Source organism: Crocuta crocuta, unplaced genomic scaffold, assembly GCF_008692635.1.
Source record: "Crocuta crocuta isolate KB4526 unplaced genomic scaffold, BGI_CrCroc_1.0 scaffold338, whole genome shotgun sequence".
In the NCBI taxonomy this organism is placed as follows: domain Eukaryota; kingdom Metazoa; phylum Chordata; class Mammalia; order Carnivora; family Hyaenidae; genus Crocuta; species Crocuta crocuta.
The window spans coordinates 492,405-517,584 of NW_027529183.1; the positions used below are offsets into that span (position 1 = coordinate 492,405).

The 25,180-nt window shown below is 40.9% G+C and overlaps 2 protein-coding genes across 9 annotated transcripts in view; one reads left to right on the forward strand and one right to left on the reverse strand.

The window, feature by feature from the left end:
* TGS1 (trimethylguanosine synthase 1) overlaps positions 1-831 on the reverse strand; it is a 42,571-nt gene extending 41,740 nt beyond the window's left edge. Inside the window, exon 1 of the mRNA XM_077758272.1 lies at positions 553-831. Coding sequence (XP_077614398.1) covers positions 553-656 — 104 coding nt within the window. The 5' untranslated portion in view covers positions 657-831. The remainder of the gene's footprint in view (positions 1-552) is intronic.
* Positions 832-924: 93 nt separating this feature from the next.
* Positions 925-25,180, forward strand: part of TMEM68 (transmembrane protein 68) — a 38,041-nt gene continuing 13,785 nt past the window's right edge. The window contains exons 1-6 of one of the 8 annotated variants that reach the window (XM_077758277.1): positions 925-1,155; positions 9,584-9,628; positions 10,465-10,858; positions 20,224-20,391; positions 22,696-22,889; positions 24,776-24,852. In XM_077758277.1, coding sequence (XP_077614403.1) covers positions 10,534-10,858; positions 20,224-20,391; positions 22,696-22,889; positions 24,776-24,781 — 693 coding nt within the window. In that variant the 5' untranslated portion in view covers positions 925-1,155; positions 9,584-9,628; positions 10,465-10,533 and the 3' untranslated portion in view covers positions 24,782-24,852. Of the gene's footprint in view, positions 1,156-1,187; positions 1,776-9,583; positions 9,629-10,464; positions 10,859-20,223; positions 20,392-22,219; positions 22,338-22,695; positions 22,890-24,775; positions 24,853-25,180 lie in introns of those variants that run through there. The other 7 variants (XR_013333726.1, XM_077758274.1, XM_077758275.1 and 4 more) reach the window with 7 other exon arrangements.

Consider the following 25,180-nt stretch of genomic DNA (forward strand, 5'->3'; position numbering starts at 1 on the left):
AACTCACACACTAATAGGAAGGCAGCCATCCCTATAATCCGATTCGTTAGTTCGTTGTTTCCCACCCACCGGCTATCTTCCAAGTCGGGCAACGCTTACCGCAAACATTTTCCAAAAGTGTAGCACAAAAACGGATGGAATTCTAGTTCAACCTTTTATCTCGGGTAATCGGAAGCTCTGTGTACGCGCACAGATGCGCTTGAATAAATCTCAAGGTTTTAACCAAGGGTAACCCACAAAACGTACTCCTCTTAGTCTTCAACCCGAGCTGTCACATCCATTAAGGGGACTTTACATTTCACTTCCCCGATTTTTAAATGTCCCCTCTGTGTATACAAACGAAACAAACCAGCTGCACATTTTTTCACAGCAGCCTACAAAGTCGATTTACTCCACTTAACGGCCACGGGCGACCTCTGCGTGAACTCTTAGGACTTTTCTTTCCAGAAACCACCTGGCCCAAGGGTTTCCGGCTTCGGCCACGCCTCGGAGATCAATCCACTTCTGGGGAAGAAGTGTGTCAGGAATGAAGGGGACCGCGTTTTTACTTACTCCACGAAGGCCCTGGAGCACAGGCACAGGATCTTAGAATCCTCCTCCAGGTCTTCAATGAAGAGAAACATTTCGGCCACGCGGCCCCACTTCTCGCAGCACATGTTCCCACCGCGGAGCAGGAAGCCCCGCGCCCAACGACACGCGACCAGCCTCCCCCGCCTCTGCTCGGCTCTCGGACCCCGAAAGGGGGTCTCGCCGGCGCGCCCCAGGGGCACGTCACGGGTTTAGGAACGGGCCCGGGGCTGCTCGAGCCTGGAGCGAGCTGAGGGCCTGCCGCCGGAAGTGGCGCCGGGCGGACCCGGAAGGGGCGGGGCGACAGGCGGTGTCACGCTCAACGCGGTCCGGGCTGCAGCCGACGTTCGTCTTTTTCTTCACAGGTTGCTCTTGGAGGGGGAGGGACACGGGCCGCTGGAATTTCCCCCCTTCCCTCGGGCGCGGAGCCACCGAAGGGCTCCCGCCGCGGCTCGAGGGTGAGGGCGAGCCGCCTCTGCCGCCCCCGCCCGAGCCGCGTCGGTGCTCGTCTCGTTCTCCCTGCCCGGCGCACGGCTCCGCGTCGGTGTCGCGGGGCTCCGAGCAGCCAGGACCGCGAGTCCAGTCTCGGTGAGGCAGCCCCGGAAGTCCCCGGCGGGGGCGGGCGGGCTTCCCGCCGGGCTCGGTGTCCGCTTGGGCACCGGGTGGCGGGGAGGGGTGGCCCCGCCTGGGTCACAACGAGCCCTTTCACTCCGCCGCGCATCCGGCCCCCTCCCTCCCCCGACCTCGCGCTTAAAAACCTCGTTTCGTCTCAACTTGGGCGGCGGAGCGAGGTGTCAGAACCTCACTACAGGCCTCGGGGCTCGCCCGGTGACCTCTCCGGTTCCGGGATCCGAATCGAGCCTTGTGGGGGGGATCCCGGGCGTATATACGCGAGAGGCCGCGGGAGTAAGTGGCTAAGCAGGGCTTCCAGACGAATCAGGCTTGGAATCCTCGTTTGATGCCCCTTTGCTGCCCGTGTGATCCGGGCGAGCGACCTAACCCTTCTGAGCCTCCTTGCGAGCATCTGTCAAACAGGAACGGTGAACAGTACCCGCCCCCTCGCGCCGCTGGAGGGACTACGTGAAGCTGTGTATCAGATCGCTCCCGTGCTATTAATAGTTTGAGTGGGTACCGACTTTACGCGCAGGCTCTGCGTTGGGCCCTGGGGTTGGCACCGGTGGAGCCACATCTCAGTCCTCAGGCTGCTGGTGCGTACGAAAAATGCATGTGCACCTAAGCAGGAGGCCGAAAACTGGATCGCCGCTGCTGGATTCGAAGCCGGCAGTGAGTGTTTGGCGGGCGGTAGACGTTGAGCCCTGCCCAGGGAGCCTCCTTAAAGACGCAAGTTCAGACTTGCAGGTGGCTGGAGCATTTCAGGACTTGGTTGTGCTGTTAATGCTGAAATGGCATCGTTGTCTCTTTAGAATGTAGGAACACCGAGATAAAACCCGGATGTTTAAGACAGTCCTTGATAGTATGGTCGCATTTGCTGTTGGATAGAAATTAGTTAATTTTCGGGGCGCCTGGGTGGCTTAGTAGGTTAAACGTCCGACTTTCGCTTAGGTCATGATCTCGAGGTTCGTGGGTTCGAGCCCCGCGTCGGGCTCTGTGCTGACTGCCAGCTCAGAGCCTGGAGCCTGTTTCAGAGTCTGTGACTCCTTCTCTCTCTAACCCTCCCCTGCTCACGCTGTCTCTCTCTCTCCTAGAAATAAAAAAAAAAAAGGTTAATTTTCAAATGAAATGTTTATTTCCACATCCTTACTGCTGCCTTACTTTGGAGTGCGAGATAGGCTCATTAAGAGTGCTGCACAGTAACAGATACCCCAGGATGGATGTGCAACATTTGGGGGTGAGGATAGGTTAAGAAAAAAAAAAATAGAACAGTAATTGTCAGAATGCAAGATTCTAGCTAGAAGTCGAAGGACATTCTAGGGTTTGAAAAAAAAAAATCCCAAACCTTGGAAGGTAGTTCATATCAGAACCTAGAGTTTGAAACTTGAGATCTAAAGGGTACTTTTTTAAATTATTTATTTATTTTTTATTTTTTTAATGTTCATTTTTGAGAGAGAGAGGGGAGCGAGCGAGCTTGGGGGGAGGGGCAGAGACAGCGGGAGACAGAATCAAAAGCAGCCCCAAGCTCCAAAACGTCTGCACACAGCCTGATGCTGGACTCAAACCCACAAACGGTGAGATCATGACCTGAGCCGAAGTTGGACACTTAAATGAACTGAGCAGCCCTGGTGCCCCTTAAAAGGTATTGTTTTAAAGATAAAGTGACTAGGCTTGCCACATGTTTTAACTGAGATATTAGATAAACTTAAGTTTTACTGATGGTTTGAAGTCGAATGCTTATCCACTAGAACTGAGTCCTAACCCCTTGTTAAACAATTATTAAAAATTCAGAAAGGAAAAGGGAAAAATTTTATTTCAGTGAGTGTTTAATTGGCATTTTCAGTGGATCCTCAATGTGGCTTATATACTGAAAGTAAGAAATAGATCTGTTGCCATCCATGGTGCTAAACATACTGATAATGGGTGTATAAAAAATAGGTTTATTCCGGGCGCCTGGGTTTGCTCAGTCGGTTAAGCGTCTGACTTTGGCTCAGGGCATGATCATGCGGTCTGTGGATTCGAGCCCCGTGTCAGGCCCTGTGCTGACAGTTAGCTCAGAGCCTGGAGCCTGCTTCGGATTCTGTATCTCCCTCTCTCTCTGACCCTCCCCTGCTCATGCTCTGTCTCTCTCTCTCTCGAAAATAAAATAAAAACTTTAAAAAAATTTTTTTAACTTTCTGTAATTTATTTTTTAAAATGTATATCCGAGTTAGTTAGCAAATGGTGCAACAATGATTTCAGCAGTAGATTCCTTAAGCCCCTCACCCATTTAGCCTGTCCCCCCTCCACACCCCCTCCAGCAACCCTCAATTCTCCATATTTAAGAGTCTCCTGTTTTGTCCCCCTCCCTATTTTTATATTAATTTTGCTTCCCTTCCCTTATGTTTAGTATCTAAAAGTCCTCATATGATATTTGACTTTCTCTGACTGACTAATTTCACTTAGCATAATACCCTCTAGTTCTTCCACATAGTTGCACATGGCAAGATTTCATTCATTTTGGTCGCAGAGTAATACTCCATTGTATATATAATAGTACATCTTTATCCATTCATCCATCAATGGACATTTGGGCTCCTTCCATACTTTGGCTATTGTCAATAGCGCTGCTGTAAACATGGGGTGCATGTGCCCTTTGAAACAGCACACCTGTATCCCTTGGATAAATACCTAGTAGTATAATTGCTGGGTTGTAGGGCAGTTCTATTTTTAATGTTTTGAGGTACCTCCATACTGTTTTCCAGAGCGGCTGTACTAGTTTGCATTCCCCCCCGCCCAAATTTTTAAATAGACTTATTTCCTTAGGTTTTTACAGAAAACAAGAAATCCTCTGTTCTGATTTATTAGTTTTTGAAATATTCTTATTTTAAAATGTATAAAGCCAGTTACAGTCCTTGTTCTTCACTACCAATGTCAACATTATGATTGTTTTTTAATATGTGATGCACAGGACTGTGTTTGATTGTAGATTTTTTTTTGTTTGGAAATAACCTGTTATTTTGGTAATTAAAATGCTGCATCTCCCCCAAAATGTCTTTTAACAATTATAGTTCTTAATTGGATCAAGATAAAGTGGTAAGGAGTGAAATATAAGTCTATGGTAAATTGGGGGGGGTGGGGAGACAAGGGCCAGGCAGAAGTAGAGGGAAGACATAAAGTGCAATCTTCAGCTTTCTGTAAGAGAGAGGGACAGAGAGACAGGGACAAAGGTAATAGCGTAGTGAAATCACAGAGAATGAAAGCCAGAGTAGGAAGTAGGGGAGCTGGATTTTAATTTTGGCCCTTGGTTCTTCATTGAATTAATTTAGTAACTTTGGGCAAGTGAACTTGGCTTTCTCTTTTTAACTGGTTTCTGCAAAATTAAGAGCTTGCATTCAGTGAGTTCTAAAGCCATTTTCTCTTATTATCAAAGGTAAGTATTTTATCGGCTCAAAACTTGTTACTCAGTCTCCTCGTGGCAGTTCTCTCATGGCAGGTTTTAGGGCACTGTCTTGGTCCACAGTTTTTGTCACAGATTTGAATGAATACAGTTAAGGTCTATCTTTAGCTGGTATTTGTTAGTTTGTTATTTGTTGGCCTACTATGGGCCAAGGTGCTTTACATATGTTTTCTTGTATGATTTTTTAATGTTTATTTATTTTTGGAGAAGAGAGAGTGCATGAGCAGGGGAGGGGCAGAGAGAGAGGGAGACACGGAATCCGAAGCAGGCTCCAGGCTCCGAGCTGTCAGCACAGAGCCCGACATGGGGCTCGAACCCATGAGCTGTGAGATCATGACCTGAGCCAAAGTCAGACGCTTAACCAACTGAGCCACCCAGGTGCCTTGATTTTCTCATATGATTTTGTTTACTGATGTATCCTCAAGTGTTTAGAATAGTGTGGAGCACAAACTACTTGCTTAGTAAGTATATGTTGAGTAGATGAATTACTAGCCTAATGACATAGCCTTCTTTGGGCCATCCACTTTCTTATCCGCTGTATTTATCCCCTGTGGTCTAGTCAAGGACTGGTCCCAATAACTATTCCTCTCCTGCATCATCTGTTTCTTACTCTCCCATTGATCCATTACCATTGGTATTAAAGCCTGCTGTTTTCTTTCATCTTAGACCCACATTCCCCCCAGATACTCACCTATTATTGTGTTCCTTTTTGTGTCAGCATTTCTCTTGAAGAGTTGTCCATATTTGCTGTTTCCAATTCATTGCCTTTCATTTGTTCATGAATTTACTCCACCTGACTTTGATCCCCACCATATCGAGATAGTTCCTGATTATCAGGGTTTGTCAGTGTCTCTGTGTTGTAAACACAGTGCTCGGTGATTATTTCTTAGACCTCTCAGTATCATTTGAAACGGCTGAATACTCCTTCTTGCCCACTTCCTTCCTTTGACATGCAGGGTGCCACTCGTGGAAGGAGAGTTCTGGTTCCTCATGGTTTATATGCCCTCCCCAACTTCTAAAATGTTGAGGGCCCCAAGGCTCAGTTGTGGAGACTCTTTTTTATTCTAGATTTCCTCCCTAGAAGGATCTTTGTTTAGTTTCGTGGTTATCATACAGGCCATATGTTGCCAATTCCCGGATATATTTCTCTAATCCTCATCTTCCCGCTAACCTCTGTGTCCAGCTGCCTGTTGACGGTCTTCACTTGGATGCCTGCCAGAATCTTAACATGCTGTAAATTCAATTCCTGATCTCGACACCACTCCTAAACCTGTTCTTCCTGTCACTCCATCTTTTCTCAAACAGGTTAATAACAGTGGTGACCATAGCAGTCTTGGGTCTGCCTTGGGCACACAGTAAGTGGCAGAGTGTCCGGGAATACAAGCCCACATTGCCAGAATAGCACATAGTCCTTCCCGACTTCTCCCTTTCACTCACATTCTACATCCATCCATCAGCAGTTCAGTGGCTTTATCTTCACTCTATATCCAGAAACTGATGGTCCCTTATAGACCTCACTCTGTCACCCTTGTCCGAGCCATTTTCATCATTTCAGCTATTGCCTTAACTTCTGATTTGCTCCCTGCGCAGTGTATTCTCAACACGGTGGTCATTTAAAGCCCGAGTCGGGCAGCCTGTCTCTTCTGGTGCCTGCTCCATCTCACTCCGGGCTAAAGCCGGCCTACAGAGCTCCACGGTGCTACCCCTGCCCGTTTCTGACTGCTCTCCCGTCACTCTTCTCGGCCTGCCGTCTTGCCGCTCCTCACACCGTGCCAAGTACACATCCTTTGCATCTACTTTCATTTTAGCCAGGAATTCTCCTCCACATTTCCCACATCGTTTGCTTCCTCACTTCCCAGGTCACTGCTCACATGTACTTTTCAGGGGTCCTTTTTGGGCTACCGCATTATAACATCGCAACCCCCTCCTACTCTGTTGCCTGCTGTAGATCTCCGTGTTCCTGTTACCCTGCTGTATGTCTGTCTCCATGGCACCTAGCGTCATGCGGCGTAGTGTGTATATGACTGTATCCTAGTTCTACAGAATTTAGCAAGTTGAGGCACGGGTGGCTTACTGTACCTGGTCCTCTCAATATCAAACTGGAGTCAGTCACGGGGAGTGACCTGAGTGGTGAGAGGTTATGAAACTAGGATCCGAGGAGTGGTTGAAAGAACTGGGTTTGTTTTTTTTTTTTTAATTTTAATTTTTATTTTTGAGTGATAGAGAGTGCATAAGTGGGGCAGGGGGTGCAGAGAGACTGGGAGACAGAGAATCCCAAGCAGGCTGTGTGCTGATGGTGCAGGGGCTTGATGCGGGGCTCAGTCTTAAGAACTATGAGATCATGACCTGAGCCCAAATCAAGAGTTGGACGTGTAACTGAGCCACACAGGTGCCCCAAAAGCATTAAGGATTCTGACCAGAAAATGGGATTTCACAGCTTAATCATAGCTGTGCTGTGTCTACCGGAAGAGGTGTGTGGTGTAGAACTAGGTCCAGTAGAGAAAAGTTACAGTGGGTTAAGTGTATGGAAGATCTTTTGCAGTTTGATGGATGGTTTTGAAGATGGAATTGGACAACTTTTGAGTTTTCTGTTCTGAAAGGGTTTAAATCAAAATCGAGGACAACCATTTTGGAGGAGGTTCTGTCCTGCAGCATGGGGGCGCTGTTCAGGGGCTGTGATGAAGACGGGCACTTGTGCCCTGCCCCTCTTCACTGCACTGCATGTGTTAAGTATGTGTGATACATAAAAATGTAATTGAGCACAAGAGGTATAGTTCTATTACCAATTTTGAGTGGGGGGAGGTACTGAAGAAGGTTTTAAAGCCACAGGATTTTATGATCCTGTTAAAATCGGAAATGAGACTAGTTTAGTAGGGTCAGATCATCAAAATGATTGGTTTTTAGGCCTAGGAAAAGCTCCTTTTAACATATTTCAGAGGCCATCATAACTTTTAATTTATTAACAGTATTTAAGAGCTCTTTTTGTGGAGGTGTAAGTCAGCATCACATTGACCATCTTGAAATGTACAACTTCATGGTTTTTAGGATATTCACAAGGTTGTACAGCCATCACTGCTATCTGATTCTGGAACCTTTTCATTATTCCCAAAAGACACTTCCATTTCCATTAGCGGTCACTTCTCATTGCCCCCTCCAGCCCCTGGCAGCCACTTACCTTTCTGTCTCTACTGCTTAGCCTGTTCTGGATGGGTAGCTCACGTAAATGGAATCATATAAAAGGCAGCCTTTACTGTCTGACTTTTTTTTTTTTACCTTGTATGTTTTTAAGGTTCGTGCCTGTTGTAACATGAACCAGTACCTCTTTCCTTTCTATGACGGAATAATACTCTGTTGTTCGGTGTAGCACATTTCGTTTATCCATTCATCAGTTGATGACATTTGTATTGTTTCCACTTTTTGGCCATTAGGAGTAATTCTGCCGTCACCATCCATATACGAATTTTTGTGTGGATGTATGTTTTCAGTTTTCTGGAATACATTCCTAGGAGTAGGATTGTTGGGTCATAAGATAACTCTATGTATAGCTTTTTGAGAAACTGCCAAACTGATTTATTTCCACAGTGGCTGCACCATTTTACATTCCCACCAGCAACATATGAAGTACTAATTTCTCCACATCATCAACACTTAACTTTCCATTTTTGTGACTCTAGCCATCTTAGTAGGGGAATGCTCTCATTTTAAGAAGTGGTAAGCTTTGCTATGTTTATATCGCCTTCTAAATGACCAAATCCTGGTACATTACAGGGGTTCAGGTGTTTAGATGGGTTGATGAGAATATGATGTAATTAAGCCCACATCATTGTATGTAACAAGTGGCAGCTACACTGGTGGTGAGCACAGCACAACATAACAGTTTTCGAATCACTGTGTTGAGTACCTGAAACTAATCCAGTGTTGTGTGTCAACTATACTTCAGTGAAAAAAATAAAGCCCAGCTTGTGGGCTTGACATGTGCTAAGTTTACCTTCTCTTATCATAGCAGGCCCACATTTCTTACAAGTAAGTGTCGTTGGTTACGAGGAAATTAGACTAAATCCCCCATCCCTGGAAGACCAAGTCAGCATGCCTGCCCTGCTAATGCCCTGCTCATAAGTCAGCCGGCAAGGTCATCTTGGCATAAAGACAACATATAACTGCTGCTGTACATCTGTCTCTACCTGTCCCTCCACCCCTTTCTTTACTATCTCCTGTCTTATCTACGAAGGGTTTGAGATGATTCTTGTAAAGATTATGGAGTATGCAGTAGACAAAATATCTCTTAGAATAGAATCAGAACCAAAGAAAATAGGAATGAAAGAAGGAAATCTTGTGTAGAGAACATGATCATAAGAGCTAATATAGTTATATCATTGAATATCATATTTGACCATCAATTTATAATTTGGCAAAGTTACTAAAAAGAGACTGGTCTGTTATACATTTTACCTTCATACTTTTTCTCCAGAGAAGCAAAATGTTTTATAGCTCTGAATTTGTTTTAATGCTTATTTATTATTGAGAGAGAGAGACAGACAGACAGACAGTGTGAGTGGGGGAGGGGCAGAGAGAGAAGGAGACAGAGAATCTGAAGCAGGCTCCAGGCTCTGAGTTGTCAGCACAGAGCCCGACACGGGGCTGCAACTCACAAATTGCAAGATTGTAACCTGAGCCTAAGTCCAATGCTTAACCCACGGAGCCATCCAGGCGCCCCTTGCTCTGAATTTTTAAAAAGTCTCAGGTGGGGCTTTATATAGTGGAAATAAGTGTGTAACGCTGTCCTCCCTAAAGCATTGATAACGGGAGTATAATTTAACTGTGATCCACTAGAGTGGGGTTGTAATATTTGTCACACATATGTGAATGTCTCTTGCTATTTATTTTATGGAAATTCTAACTCTAGATATTAATGATGATCTTTTTTAAAATCATATTTTTCTTTTATTTGTATACTGTGTTTTCCAGAACACGTACACTGAAGCTTGGGACAAGATATTTACCTAATTTCTGGTAAGTTGAATGACTGGTTCAGAGATAAGTGACATAAAAGTGTATGCCTATAGTTTCAGTCATTGAAGACGTTAAGAGAAATTTTAGTGACTATGAGATAAAAATGACACTGATAAATTTTTATTATTGCATAATGTCAGAAGAATAGAGAAATTTTTTGTAAACCTGCTTGTAAAGGACAGTACACACAAATGTATGTCATCATTTCCTAAAGAATTGGGTTACTTTTATTGAATCAAATATTGATGCTTTCTTTTGTGAAGAACAGTTATCTCAGTATAACCTAGTTTAAGACACAAACATCCAGTAAGAGCCACTTAAGATGTAAGTCAGATTGTTAAGATCAATCCGAAATTTCATTCTTCATCAGGTTTATTTTTCTTCTCAATTATAGCTTGTGAGTTATTTCAGAAGCTAAACCTGACATGCTTCATGAACATGCAAATGAAACCTTATAATTTTCACATTTAAATCTGCAACAAAGTTAACCATTAACAATCTACTCCTTTTTGGTATTAAGAAATGATTCTTTAGGGATGCCTGGGTGGCTCAGTCGGTTAAGCGCTTGACTTCAGCTCAGGTCATTATCTCACAGTTTGTGGGTTTGAGCCCCACGTTGGGCTCTGTGCTGACTGACAGTTCAGAGCCAGATGCTGCTTTGGATTCAGTGTCTTCCTCTTTCTCTGCCCCTCCCCCTGGGAGCGGGTTCTCTCTCTCTCTCTCTCTCAAAAATAAACAAACATTAAAAAAAAAAAGAAATGATTCTGTGTATTTACGTAAAGTGAAACTAAACTCAGCGGTGAAGAGAATAACATTGGATTATTTTTCCCTTCTAGAGGCGAAATTAAAGACCTACGATGACAATGAAGAAAGAGACTGAATTTGTCATTTTCACCTAAAGAAAAATGATAGACAAAAATCAAACCTGCGGTATAGGACAGGATTCTCTGCCCTATCTGACTTGCCTGATTCACGTGCTGGAAGAGTGGTTTGGCCTAGAGCACTTGGAGGACTACTTGAATTTTGCAAACTATCTCTTGTGGGTTTTTACACCACTCATACTTTTAATACTTCCGTACTTTACTATCTTTCTTCTCTATCTTACTATTATTTTCTTACACATTTATAAGAGGAAGAATGTATTAAAAGAAGCCTACTCTCATAATTTATGGGACGGGGCAAGGAAGACGGTGGCGACCCTTTGGGACGGACACGCGGCAGTCTGGCACGGTGAGCGAGACGACTTTGCTGTGTTCACATGTGTGACACTGCGACTGTATCATCGTTCCGTTTCATTGATCGGTGCTGAAAAGTAGAAGGGGTATTTCCCTGCTTCCTTTTATCCGTCTGCATGCCTTGGGTATATACATGTCTTGTTTAAAATGATTTTTTTTTTTTTGCCCAACACATTAATTTTTATTAAAGAGCCATACAACAGTGTAGGCTGTTAGCTAACCTAGAATATGAAAGTGCATATGTGAGACATCTGAGAATAAGAAACGAATTAAAACTGTTTAGAAACCTATTTCAAAAATGCTCTAATTATTTAGTGTTGAATTCCATCTTGTTCAAAGTAAGTTTGACTTTCCTAGTATAGATTTTTTTTGAAAATGACTATTAACTAATAATATTAAATATAATCTGTATACCAGAATTTACCCATTTTCTGTTTGATGGATTTCAGAGGTTATTATGTCTCTTGAATAAACGAGCTAGCAACAAGTTTCTCTCCAGGATAGTCATTCTTTTCTTTATCATTTGAGAGATTGTGATGTTTTACATGTAATCACTGGTGGTTCTTTGTTTGGCCATCATGAAAATTGCCCTCCTGTGGCCCGTTATCAAGGACTTGGTGTTTTTCTCTTCCAATTTTTATATTATTGGTTCATCATTTTTGCCTAAGGACTCTACAAAAATTCAGTAGGTGTGTACCAAAGATGTGCTTTCTGTTTCATGTTAAGTATCAAAATGGTTTCACAGAAAGACACAGAAGGAAGCACAGATTTTGAAATAGATACCCAAGGAAATATGTTTCACAGAAGGATAAGGCTGCTATTAGCAGAGAGTACCAGTGACATGCTTATTAGGCCAGGGTGTCATCATCTTAATACTACATACATTCTTATTAAGTCTCTTTGAGCATTTGGTATACCGTGCACTGTTGAATGCTCAACATATACATTAATTCTCTTAAAACCTAGAATCATTAGAGTCAACATATTATCTCCATTTTGCAGTTTTCCTGTGAGGAAATTGAGGAACAGAAAGGTTGTCATTTGCCCACGACTCACTGGGAAGCTAGGAAGATGAGCCCAATTACAGTCTCAGGTATCAGGCTCTGAGGCCTGTCCTCCTGTGACCCGTGCTCTGTGGTGAGTTTGTCCCAGGTTGAGGATTCAGGTCAAAAGTAAGGTTTTCAGCAGGTTTGCAGACATGCTTTTGACGTATTGAAAATGCTAGGGACTCTGAACATAGTAGGTGTGTTAAGTTGAACTTAATAATGATCAAGATACTGACAATGTATTTTAGTGTCTTCCAAATATTGGAGAAAGATGCTCTGCAATCAGGATAGCTAACATTTACAAAACATTTACAAGACAATTTTAGGCCATCAAATTTTTTACCATTATTCCTAGTAAGAAATGCCCCATACACACACACATGTGTATATACTGTTTCATGAGAAGTATATGTACTTTCTGTATGGGATCTGTTCTATTTTCTATTCTACTTTCTTATTCAAAAGAGAAAAATACCCGTAATTCACCAAACGATTTCATTACTCATTAGTAGACTGCAGCCAGCATTTGCAAATCACAGACGTAGCTTAGCAGGGACATATTGGTGGTACAAGTTGTAGCGTAGGCCAGGAGGACGGACTTTGGAGTTAGACAAATGTGGGTCACCCGTGTGACCTGAGCCCAGGACCCATACTGCTCAAAATTTGCTCCCCATCCCTGGACAGTGGTTGGGTGGACAGTGACAACAGATTGCCATTGTGATTGCTTTCTCTGAGCTTGTGTCGCTCATCAGACCCCCTGAGCACTGCTGTGCTGTAGGCCAGAGATGAGAGGACTGCGTTTTGAAACAAACAATGGGAAGAGGGAGTGATTTAAGAGGTTTTGGCGGTTTTAAAATGCACAGGAGTTGATGTCCAGGTGAATATGGGGTGTTGAGGGAGGAAGAGCTAAACTGCTCTGAAGTTGCTACTTCTGCCAGACAGGGAAATGTTGGACAGGAAGCGTTCCAGGTAGAGGCAGTTACATGAAAAGAAGCATAAAAGTGGTAAAGTGTATTTAGGGAGCCACCATTTGTCCATATGACAAAAATGAAAAAAATCTAATACCTCTGAATACGGGCTCTAAAAGGCCTTGAAGATGTTGGATTAGAGTGATAACCCACAGATGCTTTCTCAACAATGAGTGGTATGATCACATGTCTGCTTTAAGAGTGACACAGTTAAATAATATTTGGACTTCATGTTTATCGCCACTGTGGGGAACCTTAGTTTTTGTCAGTAATTGAATTCACTGAAATTTTCTGCTTTCAGCCAGATGATTTGCTATTATATAAGTACAATTATTTAATTTTCTTTTTTTAATATTCTGGAAAGCAAGAAGGAACCTCAGGAATATTCTATGTAGAATCCCTCAGAGAAGCATTTTTTTATTGTATTTGTTATTTATCAAAAAATTGATCTGATGGGACAATTGCTTCTTTGGGTAACCTTAGACCATCTCAGTGATTGTTCTATAGAGCTAAAGCTAAAAGTAAATCTAATTCCTTGAATTAGAGTTAGGTAATTGGAAAGAAATATTAAAAGTATAGAGACGGGGCGCTTGGGTGGCTCAGTCAGTTGAGCGTCCATCTCTTGGTTTCAGCTCAGGTCATGATCCCAGGGTCATGGGATTGAGTTCAGCACTGGGCTCTGCACCTGCTTAAGATTCTCTTTTTCTCTCTCTCTTTCTCCCTTCCTCTTCCCCTCTCTCCTGCTCACGCATGCTCTCTCTCTAAAAAAACAAAACAAAAACAAAAAAACATGTAGAGACATACACAATCTCAAAATATTAAACTCAGTTTCAGTTTTTAAAAACATTCTTTTGAGTCCATTTGAGATATTACCAAGTACTTTATTCTTTCAATACTAGAACCACAGTTACCACACTTAATTTCATCTGTTTGGTGAAGACATTATAAACCACTTTAAAAATGAATTTACTGCTCCAGAATTTACACTAAAGTCTTTATTGTTTGAATGCTGGTTTCTTAGCAAATCAAACGGGGATAAACTTTAGGAAAGAAACAGTTTCAGATTTTCATATTCTGGACTTCCATCTTGTGTCTTACACACGAACGGCAGGCCCTCTGGGACAGCTCTTGTGTGGGGACGGAATGGCTTCGGGGTATCCTCTCCTCTACTGCCCTGGCCGCCTGAGAGCTCCTTCCTTCTCACACTTCATTTTATTGTGAGCCTATTTACTGTGAACCTTTTAATGTGAGCCTATTTCTGCCCTTGGCCTTTAAACGCTTGCTTTTTTCCCCCTTGTTTTTGAGGGCTTTCTTTTTTTTGAGAAAGATCCCTACAACATTTCGATCTAATGGAATGAATTGGAGTAAAAACCAAAGTTGGTGTTTCTTTTATGACATAAAAAAATAATAATAGCAAAGACAGTTTGTATATCGCTTTATAGTTTTCTTCCTTTCTAAAAATTGAGATGTAATTAACATTAGTTTCAGTCATACAACAATAGTGATTTAATATTTGTGTATATTTGGAATGATCACCCCAATAGGTCTAGTTAAAATACATCACCATACATGGTTATAGAAATTTTGTTTTCTTGTGATGAGAACTTTTAAGATTTATTCTCTTAGCAACTTTCAAATGTACAATACAGTATTACTGTAGTCATTGCGCTGTATATCATGACTTATTTATTTTATAACTAAAGTTTCTATTTTTTGACCACTTTTGCCATTTTGCCCACCTCCTACCCCCTACCTCCTGCCTCTGGCAACCACCAATCTGTTCTCTGTATCTGTGAGCTTGGTTTTTTGTTTGTTGTTTTTTTAAAGTCCACATATAAGCAATATCATATGAGATTTATTTTTCTCTCTCTGACTTATTTTACTTAGCATAATGCCCTCAAGATCCATCCACGTTGTCACAAATGGTGTTATCATTCTTTTTAATAGGTGGGTAGTATTCCATTGTGTGTGTATATACACACACACACACAGTATCTTCTTTATCCATTGCATTCGTGGACACTTAGTTTGTTTTTATATCTTGGCTATTATAAATAATACTGTGCTGAACATGGGAGTGCAGGTCTCTTTTTGAATTAGTGTTTTTGTTCTCTCTGGATAAACACCCCAAAGTGAAGTTGCTGGATGGTACGGTAGTTCTATTTTTACCTTTCAGAGGATCCTCCATACTTCATACTGGTTGCACTAACTTACATTCACACCAACAGCACACTGCACCCTTGTGAACACTTATTGTTTCTTGACTTTTTGATAATAACTATTGTAACAGATGTGAGGTGAGATCTTGTTGTGGTTTTGAGTTGCATCTCCCTGATGATGAGTGATGAGCATCTTTTCATGTACCTGTTGGCCAGCTATTTAGATCCTCTGTCCATTTTTTATGTCCATTTTTCCTCTGGTTTTTTGGGTGGTTGTTTTTTTTTTTTTGCTATTTTTCGAGTTGTATGATTTTGTGTTTTGCATGTTAATTGCTTATCGGATATATTGTCTGGAAATATCTTTTCCCATTCAGTACATTGCCTTTTCATTTTGTTGATGGTTTCTTTTGCTGTACAGGAGCTTTTAGTTTGATAAAGTCCCATTTGTATATTTTTGCTGCCTTTGATTTTGGAATCTGATTTAAAAGATCATTGCCAAGTCTGATGTCAGGGAGCTTAGTACTGCCTAGTCAGTCTTCTAGGAGTTCTGTGGTTTCAGGTCTTAACATTCAAATCTTTAATCCACTTTGAACTAATTTTTGTATGCAGAAGATAGTAGTCTATCTAGTTTTATTCTTTTGAATGTGACCGTCGAGTTTTCCCAAACACTGTTTATTGAAGAGACTGTTCTTTCATCATGGCGTATTCTTGGCTCTTTTGTCAAAAGTTAATTGACCAGATATGTGTAGGTTCGTTTCTGGGCTCTATGTTCTGTTCTACTGATCTGTGTGTCTCTTTTTATTTCAATACCATACTGTTTTCATTACTATGGCTTTGTAATATAGTTTGAAGTCAGCGAACATGATGCCCCCAGCTTTGTTTTTTCTCATGATTGCATTGGCTCTTCAGGATCTTTTTTGGTTTCATATAAATGTTTGGGATTATTTGTTCTATTTCTGTGGAAAATGCCATTGAAATTTTGATAGTAATTGCATTGAATCTATAGACTGCTTTGGCTGGTATGGACATTTTAACAATATTAGTTCTTCCAAGCCATGAGTATGGGATATCATTCTATTCATTTGTGTCTTCAGTTTCTTTCATTAAAATCTTACAGTTTTCAGGGTATAGGTCTTTTTACCTCCTTGGTTAAATTTATTGCTAGGTATTTTATTCTTCTTCATGTATTTATAAAAGAGATTTTTTCTTATTTTCTCTTTTTGATAGTTTGTTATTAGTGTACAGAAACACAACGGATTTCTGTATATTGCTTCTGATCCTGCAATTTAACTGAATTTATTAGTTTTAATAGTTTTTTGATGGAGTCTTTTTTCATTTTAATTTAAAATTTTTTACTATTATTATTTTTTTTTTTTTAAATTAAATCCAAGTTAGTTAACATATAGTGTAATAATGATTTCAGGAATAGAATCTAGTGATCCATCCCCTTCATATAACACCCAGTGCTCATCCCAACAAGTGTCCTCCTTAATGCCCCTTGTCCATTTAGCCCATTCCCCCATTCAGCACCCCACCAGCAACCCTGTTTGTTCTTTGTATTTAAGAGTCTCTTATGGTTTGTCTTCCTCTTTGTTTTTATCTTATTTTTGCTTCCCTTCTCTTATGTTCATCTGTTTTGCTCTTGAAGTCTACATATGAGTGAAGTCATAAACTTTCTCTGACTTAATTCACCTAGCATACTACATCCTAGTTCCGTCCATGTTGTTGCAGATAGCAAGATTTCATCCTTTTTGATCGCTGAATAATATTGCATTGTGTGTGTGTGTGTGTGTGTGTGTGTGTGTGTGTGTGTGTGTATTGACTCATTGGTTGTTCAGTAGGCTTTTTCTCTTGGCTGGGGCCAGCTGAGGCTGAGGTCTGTAATGGCACCTGACAGCAGTGAGATGGGAAGGAAAAACAGATGTTATGGCTAGAGCCATGATCACATTTCATCTGCTACTCAGAGTGTAAGTTCCAAGTCTTGTGATGAAATATGCACGGTATTTTCCTCTGAAGCATAGGTGAAGCTTACCTAAGTCTTTTGTATTCCCCACATCCACCAATAGCACAGGATTGCCTTGAAAAATGTGTTGCTGGTTGGTAGCAGTGTAAAGAGCAGTAGACAGGCTAATCTCTTCAGCTGTCAGAGGAGACAAAAGATGGACAGGAAGCCAACCTTGAACCGAAGCATATTAGAAGGAAGCCTCCCGAGATCACCCCCCTCTCCATTTCCACCAGCTTTCATCCAGTCATTTACTTCCCGTGCTGAAACTCTTGCGCCTCCTTACGGAGACTTGGAGTAGGGTTCATAGCGTGGCGGGAAGGAATGACAAGGGTGGCATGCGTCTTTAATTTCACCTGTACTACAGGAGAAATGTTTCCTTGACATCAAGTTCGAATGTCTCATCACAGTTTTTTTCCCTGCATGCAGTTAGATTCTATAAAATCACTTTTGTTTTTAATGAATAAGATAGGGGGAATTTCTAAAGAATAAAATAAAAGTTTGCAACATTATTAACTTATCCATTTGTATATAACAGTTTAAATGGGTGTTTTATTTTGCATTGACTCAAGAGTTTCTTAAGAGTTTTCTTGTTTTTAATCAATGAATTATTTTTGTATATGTGCTGCCAAAGCAAGCACTCAAGGAATTATTTTATGACTCACTGTTAAATTTTACTCTAGATTGTATTATCTCAGGGAAGCTGCAACTTAATTGAGGTCTCCTACCCTGGCCCTCTTCACTACTCCCCTTTATCTGCTCATTACCCCTTTTACAGCCTGCTTGTAACAGGACGAATCTCCTCTACTCTGTCTCAAGCTTACACAGAAGGCTCCGGATTGTGTTTTAAAAGCTAGTGCTTTCAGTCAAGTGTGCTTGATGTTTTAGAGATGTGTGACTCCTTGGATAACCTTGATTAACAACCAATGATAGTCTTTTAATATGCCTGTTAGATTGGAACCCAAAGGTTCTTTTTTATCTTACAGATTATATGATTCTAAGATCTTACATGGTGTTTCCATAGAGAGCAATAATGATTGTTGCTTTTATTCATAGACTTTTTAAAAATTAATATTCCAAGTATTATACAAAGAACTTATTTTCCTACATCATTTGACTATAAGTGCATACGTTTTCCTCTCTTTAACGCTTTTAGTGTATATTTCCTACAAACAAGGAAGTTCTTCTATTTAACATCAGTAAAACCATTAAAATCAGGAAGTTAACATTGATATATTACTAATCTTTAGATCTCACTCAAGTATTTAGATTTCCATTTGACTCATTGTTTTTTATAATGTCATTCTATCTGCTGAAATTTCTAATCTGAGTACATATGTGTTTATTTATCCACTAAATTCTTTAAGATATTAGCCATGGTTATTTTAAAGTTACTGTCTGATGACTTAAACTTTTGGGTCTGGTTCTCCTGATTAAACATTCTCTTTATAGTGCACTTTTTTTCCTTGCTGTTTTGTATGTTTCATGATTTCTATTCATGAATCCTGGGCATTGCTTGAAAAAGAAAGTAGAGAATGAGGTAAAGAGTATTTGTAACTGCAAACTGACCTTTTTCTGCGAGGCCAGTAGTGAGTGGGGAGGCACAGAATTCGGCCTACTCTGTGTTGGACTGGAGCTGTGTGCTGCTGCTGTGGCTGAAGGGACCTTCAGTTCAGCACCCAAGTCAGAATCCTGCTGCCACCCCTGCGCAGCGCGGGCCTGGGGTGCCGGAGGGTGCTCGTCAGTGTCCCCGCCGCAACGTCGCTGCCCCTGTCACTGCGCGTGAGGCTGGCGGTGGGGTGTCACTGTCCCTGGTGTGCCCAGGACGCTCGCAGGCTCTGCCCCTGAGTGCCTGAGGCCCAGCTGGGAGGCTTTCTCAGCGTTCTTTTTTCTCTGTCCAGCAGCAGGCAAACTCTGCCCTACATGGGGTGGGGGGGGGATGTGGGGCCGGCAGCCAGCTTCTTGCCCTTCCTTCCAGGGGAAGCAGATCTCTCCTTGATGTCAGTCAGAACCCGGGCCTGCTGTCTGCCCCCCGGGGCGGATCCTCTGGCTTCTACCCACCCTCCCCCAGCACTAGACTTTTCCCTGGGAGTGCAATGCAGGGGGAGGCAAGGGGGAGAGGAAGGGGAGTGAGCTCAGGCCTTTCCGGCATCAGATGCCTTGGTGTGTGCCCGTTCCCTGGAAGGGATGGGAGAGTGTCTTGCACTTCTCCCGGTGTCAGGTTTTGGTTTTCCAAGAGAAGCTTCCAAGAAGCAAGTGGGGTTTTGTTCTCAAGGCCGTTTGCAGGTCTCTTGCCTCCGGCGTCCGCGCTTTTCCTTGTCGGCACCCACTGAGGCCTGTTGCTGAGTGCGTGCGTGTGGATTCTGCAGTCAGTGGCCACCTGCCCTTGACCTTTAAACTTGTTAACATCACCATTATTTTCTTCTTGCTTACTTTCAGGACACCTGTGGCTTCTCCAGCACTCAGTTTATCTCCCATTAGAGGGGCTCGGAGCTCTCAGTTCACCTGATGGAGAGAGCGACCTCAGCTTTCCGACACACTGCTTGTTCTTGCTTTTTAGGGTGGGAAGGAGGTTCTCTTACAGCTAGAACTGATTCTAGTTTTCTACTTTTCTGTTTTTGTAGCCACCTTCTCCAACAGTGAGAAACCTGGCTCACGTTACCCTTAATGTGTAGACTCATTTGACCAGTCCTCCTATATTTAACCAAGCTCCCATCACTGCCACCATCCTAAGCCACTCAGGGAGGCCATCGTTACCCGACTCGGGCTGACGCACGTACTGGCCACTGAAGTATCTGACTGCTGTCCTCTGAGCCCATGCTTGTCCCTGCTCCTGGCTTCCCTCTCTTCCCGCCCGGGCCCCAGCTCCCCATTCTAGGCTGTTTCCCTTGGGGGTGTGCTCACAACTCTGCTTGGGCTCTGACTCCCCACTCTGGGCCACCTCATGGGGGTGCCCTCTTCACCCTGCCTGGGCTGCAGCATGCTCTCCCGGCCCCCCTCTACCCCAGACTTTGATGTGGACCACCTAATGGCTGTGGGACTGATTTGTGCGAAGAGGGAAAGAGGAAGGCTCATGCACTTCAATAAGAAAAGACTGAGTTTCTGAGTTAGTAACCATCCTTCAGTGTAAATAAACTCATCACTATATTTTAAGCATCTGCATCTGTATTTTGTCTTTCTAACAGGTTATGAAGTTCATGGGATGGAAAAAATACCAGAAGAAGGACCAGCACTTATAATTTTTTATCATGGAGCTATTCCCATAGATTTTTACTACTTCATGGCCAAAATTTTTATCCATAAAGGCAGGACTTGCCGAGTAGTGGCCGATCACTTTGTCTTTAAAATCCCAGGTAAACTTTGACTATGGACAGTGATATTAACATGAGCAAATTATGTTAATAAGTCTGTATCCTTGAGATCTCTAGTATCATTTGGAAAAGCTTTTTGCCTTTTTAGGGTAACACACTTAGGACTCTAATTTGGGAGTATCTAATTATCTGATTTATGTAATATATCTAAATATAAAGACATGGTCAAAAATGTCACCTAATTTTTTTCTTATTAACAGGTATTTTGTTATTATTTGTCTAAGTTAAATCCTGAACTTCCACTTAAAAATAAATAAACTGTAACTTTGCCAAGCAATTAATTTATATTTTGGCAGAGAAAAATAGCTGATTTTGCATAGGATGGATTTTCCCATGAGATACTGATTTTGGGAGTTTAACTTCACAGTAATTAGAGTTTGATTACTGTCAGTATTATAGCAAATCAGACTTTAAAAAGCAGCCAGGATATATTTTGTCTTCATATAATAATATTGCTTCACTAATCCTGTCCTATGAGTCTATATGTCTTTATCATACTTGACTTGCCCGCTAGACTTACAATTCTTAAAGTTGAGGACCGTATTCTTCTTAACCATTTGTAAAGGCTTTATACAAACTTCTTTAAAAGATTAATGAACTGAATGATTTCAAACAGTTTTTAAAAAGCCATTCTAAAATAAACTCATTGGTAATAAATCTTATTTTCTTTTGTCACTGAATCACCAGAAATAAACCAACAAAGTTTATCGTATGTTCTCTGGAAAAATAAAAGCAAAAGCCGCCCATCAACTGAATAGCCAAACACCAAGCAGTGAATTAAGTGACAGTGCCTTTCATAGGCATGGTTGATGTTTTGGGTGTCCTGTGTCACTAAGAAGCCGTTTGTACTCTGTATAAGTAAACTAAGTTGGCTAGGAAAGATTATTCTTTAGAAAGTAATTGTGATCACTCTATAATAAATTTGAAAACTAGAGAAAAGGAGAGCGTCATTAGAATCTTACCACGCTAACATAACCAGTTATCATTTTGATTTATTGTACTTCATTTTTAATTTGCATAATTTTACATGTTATGCAGTCTCTTTTGTGTTCTTCTTTTTAAAATTGTGATGTTAGCATTAACATTGTACCATGCTTTATAAAGAATAGTTTTAAGGTATGACTAAAATATTGACTTAACTAGTTTTTTCTTATAGAACATTAGGTTGCTTGCATTGTTTTTCTTTTTATACATAATGTGAATATTTTTGTTTAGCAATTGGCTTGAAATTTCCCCTTTATGATCTTGAAATTTATGAAACCCATTATGAAAATGTATCTAATTAAATCAGGGAGCTTTTAATATAATGGGGGTGAATATTCTTTCAATCTTAATAATATTTATAATCTTGCTTCAGATCTTTAAACCTGTGAAAAATTTGGTTAGTCTGGAGTTTTCACTACCCAATTTTCCATTCTCAAGAATAATGTATGTATACACTAACATCGGTCCTCTAGAGTTCCAACATAGGATTTGGTTCAAATATTTAGTTACTAACAGGATTGTTTCTTTCATCCATAAATAGTTGTGCTTTGAAAAACTGTGTATATTAAGACCAGGAATTGGCCGTTAACTGAATTAAATACTCACTATATTAAAAACTCTTAAAAAAAAACTCTTAATAATTTTGCTACTATTATTGATTTAAAAAATCTAATTGTGAGATTAACATCATCTAACTTTTAATTTCAATGGATTTGGTTATGGCTTCCCAATTTTGGTAGGGCTAAGCATAGTCAGAGTTACATTCTCTTGAGTGATTCTCTTTCTTATAGGATTAAAGGAAGATTAGATTTGTGATTGCTGATGGGATATCATTTCTGATGGCTTTAATAAATACTGTAGACAGTGTTTGGCCATGAGATGCAGTGGAAGGAGCTTTGGACTAGACATACCCGGACCGGAATCTCTGCCCTGCCATTTGCTAGGTGTGTGACTTTGAGCAAGATACTTTCTAAGCCAACTTTCTTTGTCTGTAAAATGGGGACCGGAATCCCTGTTTCATTGTTTTTTGTGAGTTTGAATATGTACAGTAGCCTTAGTAGTAGGTGATCACTGAGGAGGTGATCAGTAGGAAGTGGTTAGTAAGTCACAGTAGCTATTACTTTACCAGCAATATTAATCTTACGTAAACCTTAAGAGTTCTTGTTGATCTAAAAAGAAGTAAAAAAAGGAATTTACTGATTTAAGTGTAGATCTTAAGTTATGTGGGTTGTAAATGTGTTTGTTTTGAAGAATTGGACAAGAAGTACTTAAGATATATCTTCATGCTAATGTTTCTTACAGGGTTTAGTTTATTACTTGATGTGTTTTGTGCTCTACATGGACCAAGAGAAAAATGTGTTGAAATTCTGAGGAGTGGTCACTTGTTAGCTATTTCACCAGGTGGAGTTCGAGAAGCCCTAATTAGTGATGAAACCTACAACATCATTTGGGGTAATCGTAAAGGCTTCGCTCAGGTTGCAATTGATGCAAAAGTGGTGAGTTGTATAAAACTAATTCTTAAAGTAAAGCTAGGTTGAATTTAAAATAAATGCTTACATAGTGAGCCAGAGTATATAAGAATTGAGATGCTTTAATTGCACTACTTAAAAATTAGTGTACATAACTCTTTGTAAGGTAGCAATAGAGAAATTGTGCATGGGATGTCACCTTCAGATCAGTCTGGAAATTTGGCAAATATCCACCAAAGTTTTATTTTGCATTTCACAATCTGACTTTTAACCAGGTTTGTAAAACTTTTTGTCGTCCTTCAGTCATACCTTTTTCAAAAGTATAATCAATTCAGTTCTATGTATTTTAATGCTTTGGTATGATTGAATTGGCATATTTTTAGTGATGGTCGTTGGTTGGTTTCATTGCAGTTCTTTTATCTGTGACCAATTTATTATAATCATAGGAGTCGAATAATGCATAGCTTCTGTTGTTTTTTTATCAGCAAATGTGATCAGCTCTCTCTCTCTGATTGTATTAAAGATGAGAAATAGATACTAGTGTAACTTAGGTCTTTTAAAAAGATTTTTATGAAAGAATTAGTCAACAAAATTACGTGTTCCTCTGGGATCCCCTGTAATTATTCTGTTTAGTAGACCAGAGAATCTGAATGCCATTTTGTCCTTTTCTTTTGTTTTGGAAAGTGTTTCTCACCTTTTTGGTTTCCATATTGTACTTTATCCTGTGAAACACTTACGTATTACTTATGGAATGCTTCTTTTTTGTTTTCTGTTTTCATTGTAGATTGTCTGTCAGAAAAAGACATGGTAGTACCTTTGACAGGGTGGTGGTCTTTTTCCAGGCCTGGCAGTTAGAGCCTGCTGCCAGTATTGCCTGTGTTTTGTGTACCCACTGCTGCTATGCAGGGACCAGTGTGCACCCTTAGCTTGCCTGTTCATCTTGCAAGTACAGGCTCTTGATTAAAAAGGAAGAGATTATGGATGACTCATTCTAACCCAAGACGAGTGTTTGAAGAAGAATGGGATTTTCCTTTTTTTTTTAATTGCAGAATTAAAATAAAATGCATCGAGCTTTAGTTTGTCCTGTGCACGTGCACATGTAACTACTAGAAGTTACTGCTGTGGTGCCCTAGTCATGTGGTCCCAGAATAAGAGTTAGTGCAGTCGCCCACCTGGTTAGTAATAGATAACAAACATTGAAACACTGTTGTCCTACAGTAGATTATAAGCTCCCTGAGGACAAGATCACCTGCAGTGACTGGCATCAGGTAGGCTCTTTGAATTGAATTGAGTTGGTTTTTTTAACACAATATTAAGCACCACTAGAAAAGGACATTTGGAGTTTTTGTTAATAGTATTAGTGATACGGAAGATTATAGCACATTTTATTTCCTGAAGATTCTTTTTTTTAAAGGTATATAGCTTTTTTTTCATGAGTTTATTTATTTTTGGAGAGAGAGAGAGCACGAGCGAGGGAGGGGAAGAGAGAGAGGGAGGGAGAATCCTAAGCAGACTCTGCACTGTCAACACAGAGCCCGAGGGCTTGAACTTATATACTGTGAGATTCATGACCTGAGCGGCAACCAAGAGACAGATGCTTAACCGATTGAGCCATCCTGGCGCCCTATTTCCCAAAAAGTCTTAGGCACTGATGTATAGAACAAAATTTTAGAATATATGAATAATATAAAGCAGAGAAGGATGTATGCACCATTGTACAAAAGTTAATGGTAATGAATGTAATATCTATGAAAGCAATGATAAAAGCTAAAAACCTAATCAAAGATAGTTTAATTTTCAAGTTTATATTTTGAAAGAATTATTTCTTGTAAAGCTTTAAGATCCAAATGACAAAGATAGATTTGGAATTAAATTCGTCATGAGATTCTAATTTCTCATCCTTAACTTCACAGATTTAAGGAACATTGCCTGGAAGAAGGCCTGAAATTCGAAAGAAATTATAGAGAGAAAGGAGCTGTTGTTTTCAATCTTTGGTAGAGTTTCTAGATAATTAATTAAGATAATCCAGATAATCTAATTAAGGTTTTTGTATAAAACTTGGGGAAAATTTTTTATCAACAGTCTTTTTTAAGAACAAAAACCTTTAACATTGTCGACTCACAAAATAGTATTTAAACGTTTGACAAATGTTGCATCACCCCCACCTGTTCTAGTGCTTCTGAAGGCTTTATGCTGGCACTCCTGTACAGTCAGCAGGTGACAGCAGGTAGTTATTCCGATGTTGCGGGTGAGGCGACTCAGGCACAGGGGGGTGAAGGGCCGGAGGGACCGGGGCACACAGCAGAGCGGCGCGCGCA